At 35.2% G+C, this 23,819-nt stretch overlaps 1 protein-coding gene across 1 annotated transcript in view; it reads right to left on the bottom strand.

Moving 5' to 3' along the window:
- ISPD (isoprenoid synthase domain containing) overlaps positions 1-23,819 on the bottom strand; it is a 115,699-nt gene that overhangs the window by 45,501 nt on the left and 46,379 nt on the right. Inside the window, exons 5-8 of the mRNA XM_014937922.1 lie at positions 19,957-20,002; positions 10,635-10,732; positions 2,245-2,334; positions 1,504-1,596 (exon numbers count right to left, since the gene is read on the bottom strand). Of these exons, the coding sequence (XP_014793408.1) occupies positions 1,504-1,596; positions 2,245-2,334; positions 10,635-10,732; positions 19,957-20,002 (327 nt within the window). The remainder of the gene's footprint in view (positions 1-1,503; positions 1,597-2,244; positions 2,335-10,634; positions 10,733-19,956; positions 20,003-23,819) is intronic.

Below are 23,819 nucleotides of genomic sequence, written 5' to 3'. Positions count from 1 at the left end.
ATAGTCTTGAAAAAGGGCTAATGAAAACATTCTCAGTCCAGAAAAGAGCATTCTCCACATCCAGTAGCCCTTGTAAACGGGCAACAGAATTGGAGGCGTATAATTGCTCTGATTATCAAAGGCAGAAATAATTTATCTTTGAAAATTCAGTAAAATTAAAGCTCTACCCTGAACTTCCTCAGAAATAGGGTCAAGAAAAAAAGATGATCTAGAAATAAAGTGCTAAATATTGATGTTCAGAGAATTATAGTGGCTCACTCCAAGACAACAGCATACCGTAGGTAAGGATATAACTTGTTCATTTGTAAAAATAATTGATCTTCACAATATCTCATTTATTTGTTAGATCACTAATGAAATTTCATTACCTAAATTTCAGATTAAGCGTAAAATTGAGAAGTAAATGCTCAGTTTTACCTTGAGATCACTAGACTATGCACTTGAGAAACTATTTAGGCCCCAGCTAGAATATTTCTTCCTTTTTCAGGAACTTCATATATGGCATTATATTTTTAAATCACAACATATTATCTTGCTGTATTGCTGGACAGTAAAATAAAGATATTCCAGAGGCACAATCCTTGGTGACATATGGCATCAATGACACTCATTTCACCCAACGCTTCTCATCCCTATTTATTAAGCCAGCAAATATAATGATGGAATTAATTTGGTCTAGTTACACTGCATCAAGACATTCAAATTTACTCATATTTTCTCCTTTTTAACAGTCTGAGTAAAATAAAAGTCACGTACACCTTCTGTCACCCACATGAACTGATAAATTGTTCTGGCAGCAATATTCAAGTAATGAGAATTTCAGCCAAAAATACCCTTTAAAAATTCTACCAGAATAGATTTTTCAGTCTTAGAACATCTCAGTAAGTACAGTATGTAGTAAAGTAGTTCAAAGTTAATTTTTAATACTTGGACCAGAAAAACAACAACAATTTTAAAACTTTGAACAAACCACACAGCATCGAAGAAAATAAAGCTGCTTAATTGTGTTTCAGCTGAGCATTCCAGCAGAGTTCATCACCTGCAGCATCCACAGCAGCGATGGAGCACAGCAGCAGAGCAGGAGTTAACAGTTCAGCACGACCAGCCACAATGAGGCTTCTCCAGAAATATATAACTAATAATTTGTCATTTGCTGGTGTTGCTTTATTTCCTGACAGCATGCAGTACATTTGCTGAAGTGCAAATGATGTTCTTTACAGTCCAATTTACAGTTAAATTTTACAATTTTATTCAGAGCTAGCAGCAGCTTGGAATCACCACCCCTGGAGATATTTAAGAGCTGTGTAGACATGGTGCTGAGGGACGTGGTTCAGTGATGGGTTTGGCAGCCTTAGGTTGATGGTTGGACTCAATGATCTTAAAGGTCCCTTCCAACCTACACGATTCTATGATTCTCTCTTGAAATAGTTTTAAACCAGTCTAACATTTAAAAGTATTTCATTAGATGAATGCAACTTACAGCAACTTACAGGAGTTACCTACCAAAATAAGGACAACTGGGTATAAGAGAGGAATATTTGATTTTTCCAACATATCCGCTAGTTGCTGGGTTTCTTGAACAGCACTTTTTTTATCCTAAATGAAAATAAAGGTTTAGAATTACTGAAAGCATCAAACAATGATTTCATAAAAATGGAATTAAAAGATTTTTTATTTAACAAAAAAAGATATATCATTTTTTTGTTTCCGTTTTTTTTTATTTGATTACCCTTAAGAAATATATATATGCACACACATAATATATATACACATATAAAACCAACAAGTTTAAGGGTCTTTACTTGTCTCAGATATGGTTTATCTAAAACCTTCTTGTTCCCATACAGGGACTCAAATACAGATTGCACGACACGCACGTGTCCAAAATGGGAAACACAAATTTAGACCCTGGTGGCAATGCACAATTAGATGGCTACACATACAACATACTTTTTGTTGAGACAATTCACTTTAATACAATATCTAAGAAAGGAAATTCCAAACTACTTTTACTTGCATCCCTCTTGTTCAAGACCTCATGGCTGGTTTAAAAACATACTGATGGAAGTGCAGAACCAGGAGAGAAAGAATGGTCCAGTATCTCAAAGGTCTAGTTCAGTGCACATCAGAAACACCAAACAGTGAAATGGATACATCAAGAGGATAGAAAGTATGCAAATACTGAATTATTATTTACCACTACTACTAAGTGCAACACTAAAAGCACACAGCTTTACTACTTACATTTATGCAAACAAAATTGTAGCACTGTCCCGAAAGGATGTTTTGTAGATGGCTATCGTTTTTGCTTAAAGATGTTGATATAGTTTCAACCTGATTAAGAAAAAAAAATATTATTATATCACAAAATTGACATCAGCCTTAATGATCTGCTAAAGCTTCCACCATTATGGGACAGTTTTTTCATTCAAATTATTTAAAAATGGCTATTATTATTATTATTCCTACTATGAGAATGAAAAATTGCTCAAATTTTCAGGTGACAGCGCAATATGGAGCCCAACTCCCTGCAGAGTTTTCTGCAAGTTTTTGGTGAGGCTTACTGCGAGGGGGAGCCACTCCAGAAACAGCCCTGGAACCATCAGACACTCGGTTAGGATGTTCAACTGTTCCCAGCCATAAAACACTGTTCATAGAATCAAGACAACCTAATGATTTTAGATCTCCAATTCTGAGAAAACCTCTGTAATGTTCAAATACATATATATATTGTCTTCATGCAACAAACAAAATAAATAAAGTACGCATGAATAGGTGTTTTAAGGTTCTGCATATGACAAGACTCATTTAGATTTTCTACTGAAAAGCATTTCCTCAATGAATGCTTTAAAACAGATGACAGACATACTTATTTTGCAACCTTAAACTATAACAGCAGCTAAGAAATCATCTTATCCTAATTAAAATAAAAAGTAGATTTCACTACACTATCATCTTCAGGATTGCCTTAAGTAAAACAGCAAACCAGGTAGTGGAAGGGGAATTTGTTCCCTAAGAGAAGATTTGAAGCCAATTTTTAAAAATTTAAATAAGGCAAAAAAAAAAATCTTCATGTTGTTTCTATTAAACCAGCAAACTTCACTGTTCCAGTGCTCAAATGAGCCATATTTCTGCCTCAGAAGACAAATTATATATAGCAGCAAACAACAGAAGCAATACACTGCTGGGTTCCCTGGAAATGTCACTTAATCCACAAGCCAACAGAAGTACCAAACCCAACATTTTAAAAGGCTTTATGCTGTTATCTAAAGCTGTAGTTGTTTATTTCTGCGACACTTGGGGAGCTAACTTGTTTGCAAAGGAGGGTGGATTGAAACCCCAAAGTTGATATTTATGCATTAAAGATTTTAGAAACATTCTGAGCTGAAAATTTTGATAACGCAGTCCCAAATAGTTGACATTTAATATTTTAAAGAGATTAAAAAAAAAAAATAATAATCACAGAAGGCAAGAATTACTTAAAATACTTTAAAAATACAATACTCCAGGGCTCTTCTGGCTTGAACTTCTGCAGAAGTCAAGTCAGAAATCCCCAGTATCTTCACAACCTTGCACATACTTAGATGAACAGGAGCACATTGCATGCCAGAGTCATTTCAGGGGGTAAATGGAACATGACCCGAGGGAGAAGGCCTAGGATTTTTTTTTCCTTGAGATAATACAACAAGATGATGTAGAGAGAGAGATATTACTTCAGATGATGCTTAAGGATACCTGAACATTTAAAAATGAATTTAGCGTGTCGGAGTTTTGATTTAACTTGAACAACCGAAGTTTAACATCTAAAATGTTAAAATATTGACCACAGTTAATTTGAATTACTCTACTGAATGATCCCCAATTAGTGTGTTCTTTAGATTGATTACCTTCCAATCCAGCTTTGAAAAGGCCCAGCTTTCAGTGTGGTATGTTTATCATGCTTAAAATAATTACCAGCCTGAACAGAGTCAAGTCTCTCTCCCACAAGGTTATGGTGCTTCTCTTGAGAAATCAGACACCAGATACATTCTTTCTCAGGTGCTTCAAATGTAGAAGTTCTGTATATTGCTAAGCTTAAAAATTAACTCCTAGATATTTTACCATTTAAATCCAAGACAATACATAAATTTTACTTTTTATAGATTTTCAATCTAAGGGTTCATAAAATAAATGACTAAGGATGTTTCAAGGAACAAGACAGGGATCTTGAGGGAGTTCTTTGGAGGTGTCACTTTGCAGGAACATTTTGAACGTGTTGAAGAAAAATTTAACAATCGACTTCATTATGATGAAAGACAACATGGATCAAAAAAGAGAATGGTGCTAGAAATCATCAACTAAATAAAATTATTTAATAGAGCCATCACAAAAATCCAGTCCCCTATCAATGGGAATCCCTTCATTTTATGCCCTCATTACCTTGTTTGTGGTCACTTTACATGTGTTTTATTCAAATGCACCATAGGAACAGATGCCAGACAAACCCAAGAATTAACTAGTTTTGCAATGAAAATTTGGAAATATATTGTAAATTTTACATAGTTTTGGTGCCAGTCTGATTTGTGGTTGCTAAGCCTGGAGTCACAGTGTTGCCTGATTGAACATAATGCATTCTTTGAATTTTCTTACTGGCTCGGAAGTGTTTCTCATGGTATGATTAAAGTGGTTATCTATATGTTAGAGTTTTCTGCAAGTTTTTGGTGAGGCTTACTGCGAGGGGGAGCCACTCCAGAAACAGCCCTGGAACCATCAGACACTCGGTTAGGATGTTCAACTGTTCCCAGCCATAAAACACTGTTCATAGAATCAAGACAACCTAATGATTTTAGATCTCCAATTCTGAGAAAACCTCTGTAATGTTCAAATACATATATATATTGTCTTCATGCAACAAACAAAATAAATAAAGTACGCATGAATAGGTGTTTTAAGGTTCTGCATATGACAAGACTCATTTAGATTTTCTACTGAAAAGCATTTCCTCAATGAATGCTTTAAAACAGATGACAGACATACTTATTTTGCAACCTTAAACTATAACAGCAGCTAAGAAATCATCTTATCCTAATTAAAATAAAAAGTAGATTTCACTACACTATCATCTTCAGGATTGCCTTAAGTAAAACAGCAAACCAGGTAGTGGAAGGGGAATTTGTTCCCTAAGAGAAGATTTGAAGCCAATTTTTAAAAATTTAAATAAGGCAAAAAAAAAAATCTTCATGTTGTTTCTATTAAACCAGCAAACTTCACTGTTCCAGTGCTCAAATGAGCCATATTTCTGCCTCAGAAGACAAATTATATATAGCAGCAAACAACAGAAGCAATACACTGCTGGGTTCCCTGGAAATGTCACTTAATCCACAAGCCAACAGAAGTACCAAACCCAACATTTTAAAAGGCTTTATGCTGTTATCTAAAGCTGTAGTTGTTTATTTCTGCGACACTTGGGGAGCTAAATTGTTGGCAAAGGAGGGTGGATTGAAACCCCAAAGTTGATATTTATGCATTAAAGATTTTAGAAACATTCTGAGCTGAAAATTTTGATAACGCAGTCCCAAATAGTTGACATTTAATATTTTAAAGAGATTAAAAAAAAAATAAAATAATCACAGAAGGCAAGAATTACTTAAAATACTTTAAAAATACAATACTCCAGGGCTCTTCTGGCTTGAACTTCTGCAGAAGTCAAGTCAGAAATCCCCAGTATCTTCACAACCTTGCACATACTTAGATGAACAGGAGCACATTGCATGCCAGAGTCATTTCAGGGGGTAAATGGAACATGACCCGAGGGAGAAGGCCTAGGATTTTTTTTTCCTTGAGATAATACAACAAGATGATGTAGAGAGAGAGATATTACTTCAGATGATGCTTAAGGATACCTGAACATTTAAAAATGAATTTAGCGTGTCGGAGTTTTGATTTAACTTGAACAACCGAAGTTTAACATCTAAAATGTTAAAATATTGACCACAGTTAATTTGAATTACTCTACTGAATGATCCCCAATTAGTGTGTTCTTTAGATTGATTACCTTCCAATCCAGCTTTGAAAAGGCCCAGCTTTCAGTGTGGTATGTTTATCATGCTTAAAATAATTACCAGCCTGAACAGAGTCAAGTCTCTCTCCCACAAGGTTATGGTGCTTCTCTTGAGAAATCAGACACCAGATACATTCTTTCTCAGGTGCTTCAAATGTAGAAGTTCTGTATATTGCTAAGCTTAAAAATTAACTCCTAGATATTTTACCATTTAAATCCAAGACAATACATAAATTTTACTTTTTATAGATTTTCAATCTAAGGGTTCATAAAATGAATGACTAAGGATGTTTCAAGGAACAAGACAGGGATCTTGAGGGAGTTCTTTGGAGGTGTCACTTTGCAGGAACATTTTGAACGTGTTGAAGAAAAATTTAACAATCGACTTCATTATGATGAAAGACAACATGGATCAAAAAAGAGAATGGTGCTAGAAATCATCAACTAAATAAAATTATTTAATAGAGCCATCACAAAAATCCAGTCCCCTATCAATGGGAATCCCTTCATTTTATGCCCTCATTACCTTGTTTGTGGTCACTTTACATGTGTTTTATTCAAATGCACCATAGGAACAGATGCCAGACAAACCCAAGAATTAACTAGTTTTGCAATGAAAATTTGGAAATATATTGTAAATTTTACATAGTTTTGGTGCCAGTCTGATTTGTGGTTGCTAAGATGGGAGTCACAGTGTTGCCTGATTGAACATAATGCATTCTTTGAATTTTCTTACTGGCTCGGAAGTGTTTCTCATGGTATGATTAAAGTGGTTATCTATATGTTATGTTTCCATATAATTTAACACTTAAAGAAATACTTTTTTTTTTACTATAAGTAAGTGATGCTTCCCTAGTAATTGCAGAATAGTTTAAATGGTGAGAAAAAACGAAATGATCTCCAATTCTGAGAAAACCTCTGTAATGCTCAAATACATATATATATGGTCTTCATGCAACAAACAAAGTATGTATGAATAGGTGTTTTAAAATTCTGCATATGACAAGACTCATTTAGATTTTCTACTGAAAAGCATTTCCTCAATGAATGCTTTAAAACAGATAACAGACATACTTATTTTGCAACCTTTAACTATAACAGCAGCTAAGAAATTATCTTATCCTAATTAAAATAAAAAGTAGATTTCACTACACTATCATCTTCAGGATTGCCTTAAGCAAAACAGCAAACCAGGTAGTGGAAGGGGAATTTGTTCCCTAAGAGAAGATTTCAAGCCAATTTTTAAAAATTGAAATAAGGCAAAGAAAAAAAATCTTCATGTTGCTTCTATTAAACCAGGAAACTTCACTGTTCCAGTGCTCAAAAGAGCTGTACTTCTGCCTCAGAAGACAAATTATATATAGCAGCAAACAACAGAAGCAATACACTGCTGGGTTCCCTGGAAATGTCACTTAATCCACAAGCCAACAGAAGTACCAAACCCAACATTTTAAAAGGCTTTATGCTGTTATCTAAAGCTGTAGTTGTTTATTTCTGCGACACTTGGGGAGCTAACTTGTTGGCAAAGGAGGGTGGATTGAAACCCCAAAGTTGATATTTATGCATTAAAGATTTTAGAAACATTCTGAGCTGAAAATTTTGATAACGCAGTCCCAAATAGTTGACATTTAATATTTTAAAGAGATTAAAAAAAAAAAATAATAATCACAGAAGGCAAGAATTACTTAAAATACTTTAAAAATACAATACTCCAGGGCTCTTCTGGCTTGAACTTCTGCAGAAGTCAAGTCAGAAATCCCCAGTATCTTCACAACCTTGCACATACTTAGATGAACAGGAGCACATTGCATGCCAGAGTCATTTCAGGGGGTAAATGGAACATGACCCGAGGGAGAAGGCCTAGGATTTTTTTTTCCTTGAGATAATACAACAAGATGATGTAGAGAGAGAGATATTACTTCAGATGATGCTTAAGGATACCTGAACATTTAAAAATGAATTTAGCGTGTCGGAGTTTTGATTTAACTTGAACAACCGAAGTTTAACATCTAAAATGTTAAAATATTGACCACAGTTAATTTGAATTACTCTACTGAATGATCCCCAATTAGTGTGTTCTTTAGATTGATTACCTTCCAATCCAGCTTTGAAAAGGCCCAGCTTTCAGTGTGGTATGTTTATCATGCTTAAAATAATTACCAGCCTGAACAGAGTCAAGTCTCTCTCCCACAAGGTTATGGTGCTTCTCTTGAGAAATCAGACACCAGATACATTCTTTCTCAGGTGCTTCAAATGTAGAAGTTCTGTATATTGCTAAGCTTAAAAATTAACTCCTAGATATTTTACCATTTAAATCCAAGACAATACATAAATTTTACTTTTTATAGATTTTCAATCTAAGGGTTCATAAAATAAATGACTAAGGATGTTTCAAGGAACAAGACAGGGATCTTGAGGGAGTTCTTTGGAGGTGTCACTTTGCAGGAACATTTTGAACGTGTTGAAGAAAAATTTAACAATCGACTTCATTATGATGAAAGACAACATGGATCAAAAAAGAGAATGGTGCTAGAAATCATCAACTAAATAACATTATTTAATAGAGCCATCACAAAAATCCAGTCCCCTATCAATGGGAATCCCTTCATTTTATGCCCTCATTACCTTGTTTGTGGTCACTTTACATGTGTTTTATTCAAATGCACCATAGGAACAGATGCCAGACAAACCCAAGAATTAACTAGTTTTGCAATGAAAATTTGGAAATATATTGTAAATTTTACATAGTTTTGGTGCCAGTCTGATTTGTGGTTGCTAAGCCTGGAGTCACAGTGTTGCCTGATTGAACATAATGCATTCTTTGAATTTTCTTACTGGCTCGGAAGTGTTTCTCATGGTATGATTAAAGTGGTTATCTATATGTTATGTTTCCATATAATTTAACACTTAAAGAAATACTTTTTTTTTTACTATAAGTAAGTGATGCTTCCCTAGTAATTGCAGAATAGTTTAAATGGTGAGAAAAAAGGATCTGGTATCAACGAAATGGAAACATATTTCTGTTCGATCTCCAATTCTGAGAAAACCTCTGTAATGTTCAAATACATATATATATTGTCTTCATGCAACAAACAAAATAAATAAAGTACGCATGAATAGGTGTTTTAAGGTCCATTACACAGCCATTTAAACAAAAAAAAAGAGATCTTATTCAATTCTGCCATTTAGCACTTTTAAATGTAGGTATTTAATAGACAAAAAGCATGATTTTCCATACTAAATACAATTCTTTCCAAACAAAATCTGTGAGTATGATGTCAAATGCCATTTCTTCCATTACACAGCCATTTAAACAAAAAAAAAAAAAGAACTTATTCAATTCTGCCATTTTGCACTTTTAAAAGTAGGTATTTAATAGATAAAAAGCATGATTTTGCATACTAAATACAATTCTTTCCAAACAGAATCTGTATGATGTCAAATGACATTTCCAGATATAAAATAGCAATACAGTTTGCTACAGAAACACATTCTACTATTAACTAAGCACACAACTCAGATCAACAGACATGAATAAAACTATTACAGAAGTAACACTATGCAAATCAGGAAACCTTTATCTTTGGACAGCTATTTCCCATCTGTTTCTCTGGGTAATAGAACGATGTGATATCATCATATAAGATATAATTAAGAATCACCCCAAGACCAGTCAAGATTTAAGCAATTACCAAGTGTTAATCACCTTTGGGAAAATGAAAATATGCAATAGTTCTTTTAGTAGGAATAACAAGAAAAGGAAAAGATAGTTAAATGCCAGTAGAAAATTCCACTTCTGCCTCAGAAGACAAATTATATATAGCAGCAAACAACAGAAGCAATACACTGCTGGGTTCCCTGGAAATGTCACTTAATCCACAAGCCAACAGAAGTACCAAACCCAACATTTTAAAAGGCTTTATGCTGTTATCTAAAGCTGTAGTTGTTTATTTCTGCGACACTTGGGGAGCTAACTTGTTTGCAAAGGAGGGTGGATTGAAACCCCAAAGTTGATATTTATGCATTAAAGATTTTAGAAACATTCTGAGCTGAAAATTTTGATAACGCAGTCCCAAATAGTTGACATCCATCAATATCCTACAGCAAAGGCTTCAATGCGCATTCTCTACGAGGGAAACATACCCCTACCTCTCCGCAAAAAGGCTGATTAATTTGACTTTGCATTCACAGCTCTGCAGGAATACAACTTATTCTCTAATTGGTTCAGACATTAATGCAGACATCAAAGTAACAAAAGCATTTCCTCTGTAATGTACTTGTAACAATTTGGGTTTACTGAATTCATAAAATCTAAAGAAAATGGCCTCTCTGTTGCCTGGATCTAATTTCTCCTCTAATCTAATATATAAAGTTTAAGAGGATCTGTAAGATCTCTCTCTACAGCATAATTGGGCAGAAGATGCTTCTCTCTTGGTAACTTCCACACCTGGTGCTAATCACCTGTAATAAATACTGCAGTGGCACAGGAGGTCTCAGTTTCTGTATTCACGTTATTTAGACCATTTGTTAAGAGTTGTGGCTACCAGAAACATTAAATTAATCATACAGTTTACAGCTGTAGAGTTGTACTTACTTTTATTTGGCTCTTCAGAGATTCATGAAGGAGAAAACCTACTTGTGCAACCGCTTCCTTCACATCGGTAATAACACAAACTTCTTGTGATAGGCTTTCTGTGATCAAGAAAAAAACCTTAGTATTTCATGCAAAGATAAATCAATTCAAATTACTAATCTGCTAAACATTACCTTCAATTCATAATAACGCTGTCTCTTGACAGAATCTTTTCAACAGCTGCAAATTTAATTTTAAGATGACTTACTTCAAGGCACAGTTACTATAACTACATAATTTATATAACATACATCTCAAATATAAAATTCATATTATATTTTATATGATTTTGTACAACATGAAAACATCACATAAGCCCCGTCCCCAAACCCCATTTAAGTAAGGGACTTCTATGAAAAGGAGTTTGTTCAGGTCCACATTACTGACACTAGATGACAACCAAGAAAATAACTTTTTGAAATCTTCACACCACTTATCACTTCAACAGATCACTAAATGCCATGTCAGCAATATTGAGAAAAACAAAAAAACCCAGGAGACAGACAGCATAAATCGTCTCCCCACAACATATACTATACAATATTTAAAAAAATATAAAAATATATCTATACTGTTCAAGGACACATCAGATATAACTGTTCACCTCAATATCAAAACAATTGCAGAGTCAGTGATAAAGATCTTGGCACAGAGAACACATTAGACCCTTTACTGGTGAGGGAAAAAAATAAAATATCTTGTTGATACCAGGAACAATAGTTTCAAGTTATTGCCTGATCTACTCAGTGAAGCAAATATTTCAGAAAATTAGTGTTCTCTCATGTTATTGATTACAGTTTCAAGATTCAGTGAGCATTTTCATTTCTTTAAGCAAACAAATGAAAATAATCCAAGCCTGGAACTCTCACTTCTAATTCAGGCTTTTATCCTTTAGATGTTGAATTAATATGCAGACCAAAACATAATATTTCCAAAGTCTTTGGGGTAGCCATTCCATAAGCAGCTAGAAATTTCATAAACATAAAGTCTAATTACATTTAAAGCAGACTTCAATGAGACTTCAGGGACAGAAATATACCAAACACCACCACAAAATAAATTAGTAGTGAAAGACATAAAAGAAATTATAAAAATATGGCGTAACCGCTCTTCAAACAAGTCTGAATATAAAGATACATATTTGTTGCATGTGGAAAGTCTTTTTTATAATTACATACCACACAGTAAGTTAAATCAGATGCACTACTTCAGTAAACATCTCACTTTCTATTGTAAACTCAAAGACTTCATTACAAAAATAGACATATAGATCTGAAAATTAATTTTAAAGCTGCTGCAGAGTTAATATTATTGGAAAGTGACTTGTGATTTTTAAAAACAATTTTTTGCAAGCAGCAAAAGTGAATTAACCACTGAGGATCCCAAAAGATAACTACAATGATTTTACGAATCGGGGGAATTTACTATGTCCAATATTTACACAGTGACAACGAAAATAGTGGTAGCAACTGGCTTTGCATTAAGTTGGCAAGAACGGGGAGGGGGGAAGAAAGAGAGAGAACAATAAACATCTGCTTATAAACCATCACAACCAGATGAAAGCGAGAATTAAAAAAATGCACAGCCAGTTCTCACAGGACTGGAAATCACAGGATACCACAACTGTGGGAGAAATTATCTTCCCATAGATTCACTGGGCAAAAAAATATACTTAACATGCATCAAAGTTGGCTTCTGCTTAATACAGGGTAACTTTACAGTCTCAAAAATGGGTCAATGGGAAACATATTGAATTAATTTCTTATCAGCAGAAAGAAACCAGTGGTAGATTGAAATCAGAGAGCAAGAGCCACTTGAATTTAGTACTGTACACGGTATGCAGATACGCTGCAGATACAAGATAGACGTACATCATAAACCAGGCTGGCATATCAGATTTCAAGAACTCAGATTCTATGGAACTGAGTCATGTAATGAAGAAGGTCAGATTGGAGCTATTTCAAAAATCCATATGTGGAAGGCGGCTGTGGAATCCAAAAAGGCACCATAACTTACCCTCAGACAGTTGTTTTTTGAAAAGCAGTCAGTCATCAACAGCTACTGTCAAAAGCAACCTCACAAGAGGCTGCTCAAAGACTGCCACTATAAAAGCCCATCTCACCCCTCTCCCCAGCCCCCTTAAACCTCTCACTTCCTAGAATGTATGGGAGAAAAGAGAGAAGACTACAAAAAAATGCAACTAAGATTTTGCAGGTTGAATGTACTAAAGAAGAAAGAAGAAGTTGAATGAAGTGTGAAAAACTGTATTGTTTAATCTGGAGGGGGAAGGCAATGTCAGAGGGGAAGTCTATTGATAATAATGAAAAAATGAAAGCAATGATAATACACACATTGAAGAGATGTTGCGTGCTTTTAAATGATCAAGAAAAATGTATAGAGGAAGTCATGAGTTCTGCTGACTGTCAGCAAAGCCAACTGCGTGCAGCATTTCATCCCTGGTTTTCAGAAATCTCTCTGGAGTCATTCTGTCTCTCAAACAGTCATTGTGGAAAGCCATGTCATGGCCATGTCACAAAGAATTTTACTACTCAGCTAACAAAATTTTGTTTTCCATCAGTGCTGGATAATTCAAGCTGGGAGGTACATCAGGAGGTCTTTAGTCCAAACTCCTGCTCAAAGCAGAACCATCCATGAGGTCAGGTCTGGTCATTCATCCCTTTGCCCCGTCAGCTCTTGAAAACCCTTGTGAAGGGAGGCTGCACAACCTCTCCAGGCAACCTGTTCACTGCTTGATTGTCCTCACGGTGCAAGAGCTTTTCCTGTTACTCAGCTGGAACGTCCCTCGGTTCAGTTTTTGCCTTACATCTTGTCCTCCCACCATGCACCACTATTCCACTTTTCTTCCCTACTATCACGCCGTACCTTCCTTTCCAACCTGCCCAACCTTTTTTTCTTCTCACTAATACATTAACGATCAAACTCTATGTCTTGTTTTGGCAGCTTCTTCCTCTACTTTACACTCGTTATTTCCTTGGAAACTTCCTCTTCCCACTACACGTCTCCCATTTACTCTTGGCTTCTTTCCAGCTGAACCCGATTATGGAGTAACCCTCCCCATAACGCATCACGTTTAACATCCACTCAGAGCATATTTTTTGCATAAAATGAAAAATAGTTAGAACTTTACACTACCAAATTCTGTTAGGTTAAACATTAAATTTCTCTATCAGGAAAGGGGCAGGATTTGCTTCACTAAAGAGAAATTGGATACAGGATTTCAGAATTTTTTCCATTAAACTTCCTTCTCTCTCCAGCAGAAAACCTAAATTTTCAAATTTTCTGTGCCCTTTGATAGCCTGAGAGCTTTAGATCACATTATTATTCAGTAACACCTGTTACAGTCTTTATCCTAGGATCTCACCCAAAATTATACATTAAAATGTGTGCATGTTTATGGAACTACCTTTGTTAGATAATGTATTAAGTGTACTCTAACGACTGACTTAAAAAGTTTACCTTGAAAAGCATGCCACAAACAAGCAGCAATTAAAATAATATTTTGCTTGAATAAAGATCATAAATATCATATCCTTGGGAATTTATACCATAAGAATAAAAATGCATCAGAGTGGTAAACAGGTTTTAGCCTACAGACATAAATTTTTTCACTTAATTGCACATATACATGCATACATACATTTGTTTTTGTAAACATATGTTCATACCACGCCATTCTTGGTCTCTCATTACAATTTCTACTATTTTGGAAGCAGATCCTATTTGTCAAAATACTTTCAAAGTTTGTAGTGAATTCAAAATAGTAAATTAATTTATCAGAATTCCATTTTCACTTTCTACACAGCAATGGCTCAACTGCCCTGGAAGTTCAGTAGGGTTCTCCCTGGCATTTTTAGCATCTCATAAGAGAGATGTTTCTATCCCTGTAAACACAAGAAAAAGGAAACAAGTACTGCCAAGCATTTTGTTGTTGAAATTGTTATTCATTTAACACAGGTAACCAAAAATATCTACCGATTTTCTGTTCGTTCATTCCACATTTCCCTGTAGCCACAAAAACCAAAAGGCAAATACGACAGTGCCCCTACCAATATTAGCATACAAGAAAGAGAGGAAGATTTTGCAGCAGAAGAGAAGGAAGAGGGTTGTTTTCACCAGACCAAACCATTCTCAGAAGCACCTCTCTACCCACCAGTCTATTTCTCTGCCTTGTGGCAGGTCAATTAATGAGTGTGCCCATGAAACTGCAGCCTGCCTCGGGTAAAATATCTGTCCTTTGATACACAATTGACACCAATGTCAATTTTTTTTACAATAAAAAGTCACGTGGGTTCTTCACATACGACAATATACAGTATGTAACTCCCAACGGTCATAAACGGTTTGAAGGCATTATGATATTTTTCTTGGCAGTTCCAAAATGAATTTTTACCTACGTCAGCAACTACTTATTTAGCCAAAGGTGAGGGCAAAATATCCACTCTGCAAACACACATTCTTGTGACAAAGTTACCGCAGAAGAAGGGCCCTTAAGAAAAGAAAAAGGAGGAGGAGAGAGAATCAAACTCTAAGTTAGTTCTACTGAGACGCACCATTTAAAGTTTACATGTTGGAACTAGAGTTCAAAGAAACCTTCCCTGAGGGCAGCAGTCCTAATGGAAATTTTTTTAGGATGTTTTGTATTAGCCTGATCTTAACTACATTTCTAGATGAGTCACCCTTATTGTAAGATGATGTTTTCTTACTTCAAGACTATTAAAAGTAGGCGTGTGCCACCTTGTCTGCATACTCTACAAGTTCATACCTGCTTAACTACAGAAAAGCATTAAATTTACTGTTTATAAAACAACTGCTATTGGGACTCAAATTTTCATAATATAGCTGTTAGAGAGACACGAGGAAGTAAGCAAATAAATAAGACATGTTTTAAGTAAACAGCCTCAAAAGATAAATAACTCATCAGTCTATTTATGTTAGTGAAGCCTTTCCTTGTGTTGCCTTGCATATGAATGTTATATATACATGTAAATATCTACATTACAAAAATGTATGCATGCATGTATATTTTTCTTACTTCCACCTAAGTTAAGTTTAGCAAGCTGAAATTTGTCAGTTATTACATGTCATTAGGCCAGCAGTTAGAAATCTAGCTGTGCTTCCCTGAAACATTTGGGACTTGTTAGGAAGTTAGAATTACATTTGTAACATAGCAGACTATGGAAACAGTCTCAGATGATCTAATGATTAATTTTACTTTTTCAGACATCATTTAATTGCCAAACACATATTACCATAATAATTTTTCTTGTATTTAATTAGATTAAATACAGATGTATAATTTAATATATGGACAATAGAAATGCAAGAGTATATCAAAAATAAACAGGATAGCAAAATAATATGTCAAACTGAACCCCAAGGAACCTGTTCTGTTCCTTAGCAACTGTCTAGAGGCACAAGTGTAACCTTAATACTCTTAGCATAAAAATGTAAGTATTTAAAGATCTGTTGATGTTCACAATTGAAAGCAAAAAAATTACTATTTGAAACCAGAAAGGGAAAATTTGGCTGAATAAGTCTCATCAACACAAATATTTTTAATATAGCTTAAATGGATTTTCTAAATAAAACAAACAGGTTAACAGAAAAGACAACTGTCATTGTCTGAAGTTGAAGGAAACAGTTTTGGTGACTAATATAACTGCAGATGACATGAAATTTGGAACTGTGGTCATAAAATTAAGTATGTATACTCACACTCCTGAATTCATCCAGTGATAAAATGTGCATCCAGCAAAGTAAATTGGATCACTTAATAATAAAGAAATCAGTTGTGAAGATCTGAACAGCAGTGGGGAGCCCATGTGAGTACCCTACACACACCCAAGCCATACATTTAGATTCTGGGACATCTCCAGAGGACTGTCACAGGATGCAAGGTGGCTGCTGAGAGCTGGTACCTTGCAGCCCAGCCTGACAGCATCATGCAGGACTTCCCTTTCAGATGCTCTACACAACCTGAACCTGATGTCTGAACCCACCCAAGTACGTGACTCTACTATGCAGTGTGTAAGGCTGCACTTTCAGTCCTGTGTCCTCTTTCACATTGGATCGGGCTGCCCAGGGAAGTGGCTGAGGTATCCATGGAGGTATTTAGAAGATGGATTAACATAGTTCTTAGAGATGTGGTTTGGTGATGGATTTTTTTATCAGAGTTAGGCTGATGATTGGACTAGATGATCTTAAAGGCCCCTACCAACCTAGACAATTCTATGATTCTAAGGACTTTTAAAAAATATAAATCAGCACCGGTTTTCATCTTTCTTTTCCTTTGAACTTTGCAAATCCTCAGTACATCCTGAAGATCTTCTGAACTAAGTTAACTCTTAAATATTTGAGTAATACTGAACGATACAGTTAAATACATTGGCCTTTGCATTACAAAAGTAGTACAGTCTACAGTTAAGTTCAAGGAACATGGAAATGAAAATGGATCTACTTGATCCAGTGATGGCTGATAAATTGCCATTAAATATTGTGAACGTACATAGGAAAAAGGGAAGTCACATCAAAGTTAACATAGAAATATGAGTATGCTGAGATTTTTTCCAACTTGAACATTGAACCTTAGTTAAGATATGATCAACATTGTACATTCATTGAGCTGATTCAGGGCATTTACAGAATTTCATGCTTCAGCAAGCTTGACTGACAGAAGTACAACAATCCCTGTTACAGCAAATATTTACAAATATTGTAACAAAACAGCACATCCAAGCAGCTCCATCAGCTTTCTACATTTCCTTATTAACATTATCAGCAGAGGGAATTTTTCTTTGAAAGTCTCTGCTACACAGGTAACACTTAAAATTACAGATAATACTTAAAAGAAGTCTGTACAGTAAAAGCACTTTATTACAATCAGGAATTCAGTGAGAACTCCTATCATGAAGGTACAGACAGTCTTGCATCTCACTAGATGAAATAAACTGGATGCTGACAGTGCAAAAAGGGTCTCAGAAATGTGTGTATTTTTAAAAAATATTTAACTGCCATTCTGACTGCAAAAACTTGATTTAACTGAAATTAAGTCAATGGGACAAGTCAGATCATTAGTTAGTTAAGTAAGGACAAGCAAAATGATTGGTGTAATGGGATCTATATTTAGACTGGAAAAAAAGAACTTAATTTTTTCATATAATTACTTTTGCACTTCTCAAAGATTGGAAGCTTCCCTTTTTTCCATTGAACTATCATTCAAGGTAAAGTATTAGTTCCAATTCCTATTCATCATGAAGATAAAATCATTGCTTAATTTTACATCATACTGTACCAAGAAATTCTTCTTTTGCAAACTGATTCATTCTATTAACTCTTCTTCGTCTTCTGACTAGTTTTGCTCATCTGACAACCACAATAACACTATTTGAGCTTTTAAAATTTATATTCAAACTGCATTGTTTTATCCAAGTAAAGATCACTTAAAGTTGAATTAAAACCACTGCATACTTTTCCAAGAGCACAAGAACTTCAGAAAATTAAAAAAAAAACACTTTGATAATCACTGGCTAACTCATGAACTTCATATCTAGATTTTATTTGTGAAAAACTCTTAACGGCAGAATGAATTCTGTTTGCATAAAGTTTGTAAATAGTTATCAAAAAATAAGTAGGCAAAATGAAGATACGGCATATTTTGAAAATGTTTTTCCAGTTTGTCAGATCACACCCCCATTTTCAAAGCTTCCCTAAGCTTGAATAAGTTAAAAATATTGTTCTGAAAATACTAATACAAGTAATTTCTAAGATGAAATATTCTTTTCAGTAACTTAATAAAAGCTGTTAAAAATGGCATTTATAAGCCAAGAGATGCTCATCCTGGCAATCTCAGCTAAATGAATGTTTCCTAGGAAAACAAGGACAGACATTCTCCCTTCCTATCTCCCAGCTTTGTAATAAACATCATGAGAATACTAAGAATTTCCAGGCTTTTCAGCTATATAAATGCTCCCAGCTTTGTAATAAACATCATGAGAATCCTAAGAATTTCCAGGCTTTTCAGCTCTATAAATGCAATTTTCTGTATTTCAGTTTCTGTCCATTGCCTATTCTCTTTTTCCCTGAACACCACTGAGGAAGAGTCTGACTCCATCTTCTTCACTCCAATTTATACACATTGCTAAGATCCCCCAGAGCCTTCTCTTCTCCAGGCATAACAGTCCAAGCTCTCTCAGTATCTCCTCATACGACAGATGTTCCACTACTTTAATCACGGTCACGGCCCTTCGCTTGTCTCTCTCCAGTATAACCATGTCTCTCCTGCACAGGGGAGCCCATAATTGGACCCAACACTCCAGATGTGACCTCACCAACACTGAGCAGAGGCAAAGGGTCACCTCCTTTTGACCTGCTGGCCAACGCTCTGCCTACCGTAGCTGTTGGCCACCTTTTCCATCAAGGTGCATTTCCAGCTCCTGTTCAACTCATTGTCCACCAGTACTCCCCAGGGTCTTTTTCTGGTGCCTGGGGGTATTGTTTCCCAAGGGCAGCAGTTTGCACTTCCCCTTGCTGAATTTTATGAGATTCCTGTCCACCCATTTCTCCAGCCTGTCAAGGTCCTTCTGAACAGCAGCACAACCACCTGGTCTATCAACCTCTCATCCCAATTTTACATCAAGCAAGAGCCCCCGAATCAGAGCCTATCAGTCTACAATAACCATCAGTGTGCTCTTTACAGAGTGCTAACAGTTCTTCCTTTCTACATTGCTTTTAGTTTGAGTCAATCTAGATAAAGACTAAGTCTAGTCTTTCTGTTAAACTGCTAAGATACAAATGTTACCAGTACCGGGAAAGGTCAAAAAATCAGTTCAACAAATATTTAGAAATTAATGGTATACCTCAATATCATGTAATTGCTAGATCAATTTAGGTAACAAGTTGCTGTATGTAGAAGAGTGAAGAACCCTAAAGAGTTAATATATAATTTACAATCTACTACTTAGATTAGAAAGACAGAACATATTCACAATTGAACTGGAAAATTAAAAAAAAAAGTAATTCAAAATTAATCTCTGTTTGACTCTGTAATACACACAGCTTTTATAAGGTTCTCTATTCTAAGAGAAGTAAATAAAGGTAAATAATGCATAATACAAGTATTCCAGTGAACAAGCTAAAACAACTTGCCTAAGCACATTTTATTAATCACAAAACTTTTCTTAAAGACATTTAAAACTATAGCACACAAGATTCTAAATTAGACTCAGGAATATGCAATCTGACAGCCAAAAGGACAAACACATACCCTTAATAATCGATTCAGCTGCATACAGATCCCGCTTGTAGGTCACCTAAAGGACAGACAAGCCTCATTAGATTTAACACAGCAGGAAGGAATGTAAAACCAATAAAACAATGCCCTGAAGGCGATCCTTTACATTTGAAATAGCATAAACAAATGATATTGTCAATTCTTAATTCTGGTTAAATATCACCGGCAAGTCATGAGAACAGAAGTTGCAGAAATTACTGGAGACTCAAGGGAAGACTTTTTTTTAAATACTTAGATCTGCTTAGCATTCATTTGAAACCTAAATGTATTTTTAACCCTTTGAAGAATCATAAAAACATGACATTGCATCTATTTTCACACATCCGTTTTCATAATTCCCTAAAAACTACATTTCTACTCCATAATTCTATCATGAAATAGGTACATTTTTTATAGAACTTGTGATCATAAAAATGACAGCCAGGGAGAAGTCTCGTTATTTCTTTTACTAATATAGGTGTAATTTTTCAGTAGTGCAAGGCTATTACTGCTAACGAGAGTCCAATTAATCAGTGCAAGTCTGTGAGAAGTAGTAGGCTTTGTATGAGCTGAGGATTAAAAACCATCAAGATCTTCTTGAAAACATTACTCAGATCAAGTTAGATGGACAGTAAGATGCTGAATATTTACTTGGTTCTTGCAAAAAACACCTTTCGTATGTGCCTTTGTGCCCTCATGGTGGTTGATGATCCCAATAGTAGGCTTTGTAAATAAAATAACAGAAAACCAAAGACAGCATCTCCCCAAGATGCCAACAGTCTTTGCTTGCAATGTCTTTGCAATGACGTGCAGTGACATGAACTGTTATAAGAGTAACTCCTGAATATTTGTCTTCGGTTTTACTGTAACCTCCTTTTATGATAAATATTACTGGATTTTCTGCATTTGTTCCTCTAGAGTCTGAATAACTTTTCTTTCTTTTTGAAATGGACTGAATAGTCTGAATAACTTTTCTTTCTTTTTGAAATGAACTGGAGTCCAAAAGCGTTAGTGCTGCAAAGTACATCTTGCCGCAGAAACATATTATTGTAGATATTAGCATTTTAGTGTCCAAGTAAATGACTATTTCATTTTAACATAAGGATTCTTGTAACCACTTACTTTTCCATCTCATAAATTAAGCTGGTTATTGTAGTCAGAAACAGATGAATAATATTACCTTTCTCATTACTCATCATTTCTCCAAGGGATGACATTCTTTTAAAATTAAAAATTAAACTTACTTTGCCACAGCTTGTCCTGTGGGAGAAGCCAGAGAGTGAATCTAGCCTGCGAAATCTTAGCTGTTTGAGTTTACATAATGTTGGGAATAATCAATGCCTTGAATTTAAATTTAAGGATAAAGACTCATTGAGTCACCAATTCTGTTGCAAGGTTTCTTTATAATTACCTGTTTCTAGAGGGCTTTTTTACGGAACTTTCAGTAAACCCGTAACAGATTACCATCTAAAAACCTTTCAAGAAACAAGAATATCTCAGCTCTGTCAAAAGTGGTCTCCCAGTTTCTTTAAAATGCAACACTATTTTTAAATAGTCTGATTTTAAAAAGAAGTTACTTCGTAAAGTAGGCCCAGTCTTCAAGAAACAGCGCAGGAGAATGAAAAAATTAAGAAGGAATTCTGAAATTCTGAGCCAGACATCAGCAAATACTTTTAGGGTGGTTTCCTAGAGAAATAAATCATCTGAGACCATAAACGGAAAGAGGGGAGATTCAGAGCAGGCACTAGGAAGAAATTCTTTCCTGTGAGGGTGGCGAGACCCTGGAACAGCTGTGGCTGCCCCATCCCTGGAGGGGTTCAAGGCCAGGCTGGATGGGGGCTGGTCTGGTGGGAGGTGTCCCTGCCCAGGGCAGTAGGGTTGGAACTGGATGATCTTTGAGGTCCCTTCCAACTCAAACCATTATATGGTTCTATGATTCTATGATATCACACTATCCATATGAATTTCTTTCATAATTTTCGATCCTATAAGCTAATTTCAGATACAAGCTCCTATAAGCTTCATGAAAACAGTAAAGTTGACAAAGAAAAACCTATCCAGCTACCACAGGTGACCACAACTTACCAGTTGAGGGGGAGAGATTCTCTACACCTCTTTCAATATTGAATAAGATGCTAAATCCACCCAAAGTTTCTCTTAAGGTATGGATATTCATAACGTTTCTGATTTTTTTTGTGTTAAGGTGTTCTTGCAACTTAGATGAGACATTCAAAAGGCAGGCAACCATGACAGAGACACCCTTTGCTTTGATTCTGACCATTGATTGTATTAGTATGAATTTGTTTTAAACAACTGTGAAGGTTAGTCAACACAGCAGTTTCGTGTTCTGAGCAGCTACACTGTTTTATCTCTAGTTTCACCAAAGTGGATTTGCATTCTAAGCTCACCCCAGGCGGAAGCAATTCAGATCTTGCCAAATCAACCAGGAAGAATACTTCAAGTGCCACTCTGTTTGGAGTGAGGGGCTGAAACCCCAATGGAAAAAGAATAATCAAAAAAGATGACACACAGGAGTTCTCTCTCACTTTGCAGAAGAGAACATCTCCTACCTCATCCATTTCTGGTTTTTTATCTCACACTACTAAGCTAAATCTCTACAGACTTTTCAAATTACCATTTCATCTTCTTTTTCATGCTCTTCTCAGAACCTTCTCTATTGATCAACATTTGCCCAGGGCTTGAGTCCAGATTTGACCGTAGTATTCTAGATGCACTTGTAATACTAGAACATCCCTTTTCTAATTTCACATTCTCGGTTATATATACCCATGGCTGACGGAAGGTATTTTGCCCAGGGTGGAAACTTGCTATCCTCTGTGATTCCTACACCACTTTCAAAGTCACTGTCTTCCTAGAGCAATTCTCTAAATATTGCCTATAGATTTTGTTTCCAAACCTACTTCTTTATATACAGTTGCTAGGAAAAATACAACTTTTGTTTAAATGGTTTGCCAAGCAATCCTTATCAATAGTTACTTCTGAACAATTATATTTTTATTTACAAATCTTTAAATCTTTGTGTTTTCTGCAAATTTTATCAGACAAATGAAAAATAGCTTAGAGACAATAACAGTTTCTGCAGAACTGCACATGGTTAGAATTATCTTTTGAAATATGCTATCCAATTTTTAATCTATTTAATGAGGACTAGTACAATTACAGTCATCCTATTTTTAATTAAGATGCCATGTAGTAACAAGTCAAACTTCTGCCAACCATATATTGTATCAGCACTACCATCTTTATCAGCCGAGACTATAATCTCGTAAAAAAGGCTTTAAGTCAATTTCACAAAATAGGTGATTTCCATGTTGGTTGACATGAATTACATTAGCCCCTTAACTCTTGATTAATCAAGTTCTGCCTGTAGCACTGCGCCCTTTTGTTTTGTTGCTCAATATTGATCTCACAGGCTTCTAATTATTCAGATTCTCTCTTTTCATGTGACAACATTAATTTTCATTTTGTCCTCTTGAACATCTAGTGTTCCAAAATTTTTTGAATGTTATTGCTGAAATTCAGTATTTCCCTAGGCCAAGTACTAAAACTCAACACAAATACCTCACTACCATGGAATACAAAACAATCATCTGCTTATTTGGCAAGGGCAGAATAGTGTTAGTTATTAGACATTTCTCTACTTTTCTGCAAAACAATCTACTATATCTATTTACTAATACATCAAAATCATCAGATGAGGGTTTGCTTGTTTGATTTCCTGTGTGCTTTTCTCTCTCAACTGTCAGACTGCAACTTTTCACTACCTCGGAAGATGCTCTTTGAGAAGTTCCCCAAAGTTATTCCCATTTAATATTTAAACGTCTTCTTCAAATGGA

This window comes from Calidris pugnax, unplaced genomic scaffold (genome assembly GCF_001431845.1).
Source record: "Calidris pugnax isolate Ruff unplaced genomic scaffold, ASM143184v1 scaffold11, whole genome shotgun sequence".
In the NCBI taxonomy this organism is placed as follows: Eukaryota; Metazoa; Chordata; class Aves; order Charadriiformes; family Scolopacidae; genus Calidris; species Calidris pugnax.
Note: the sequence above shows the minus strand (reverse complement) of the source record. Positions and strands in the feature narration are given on the sequence as shown.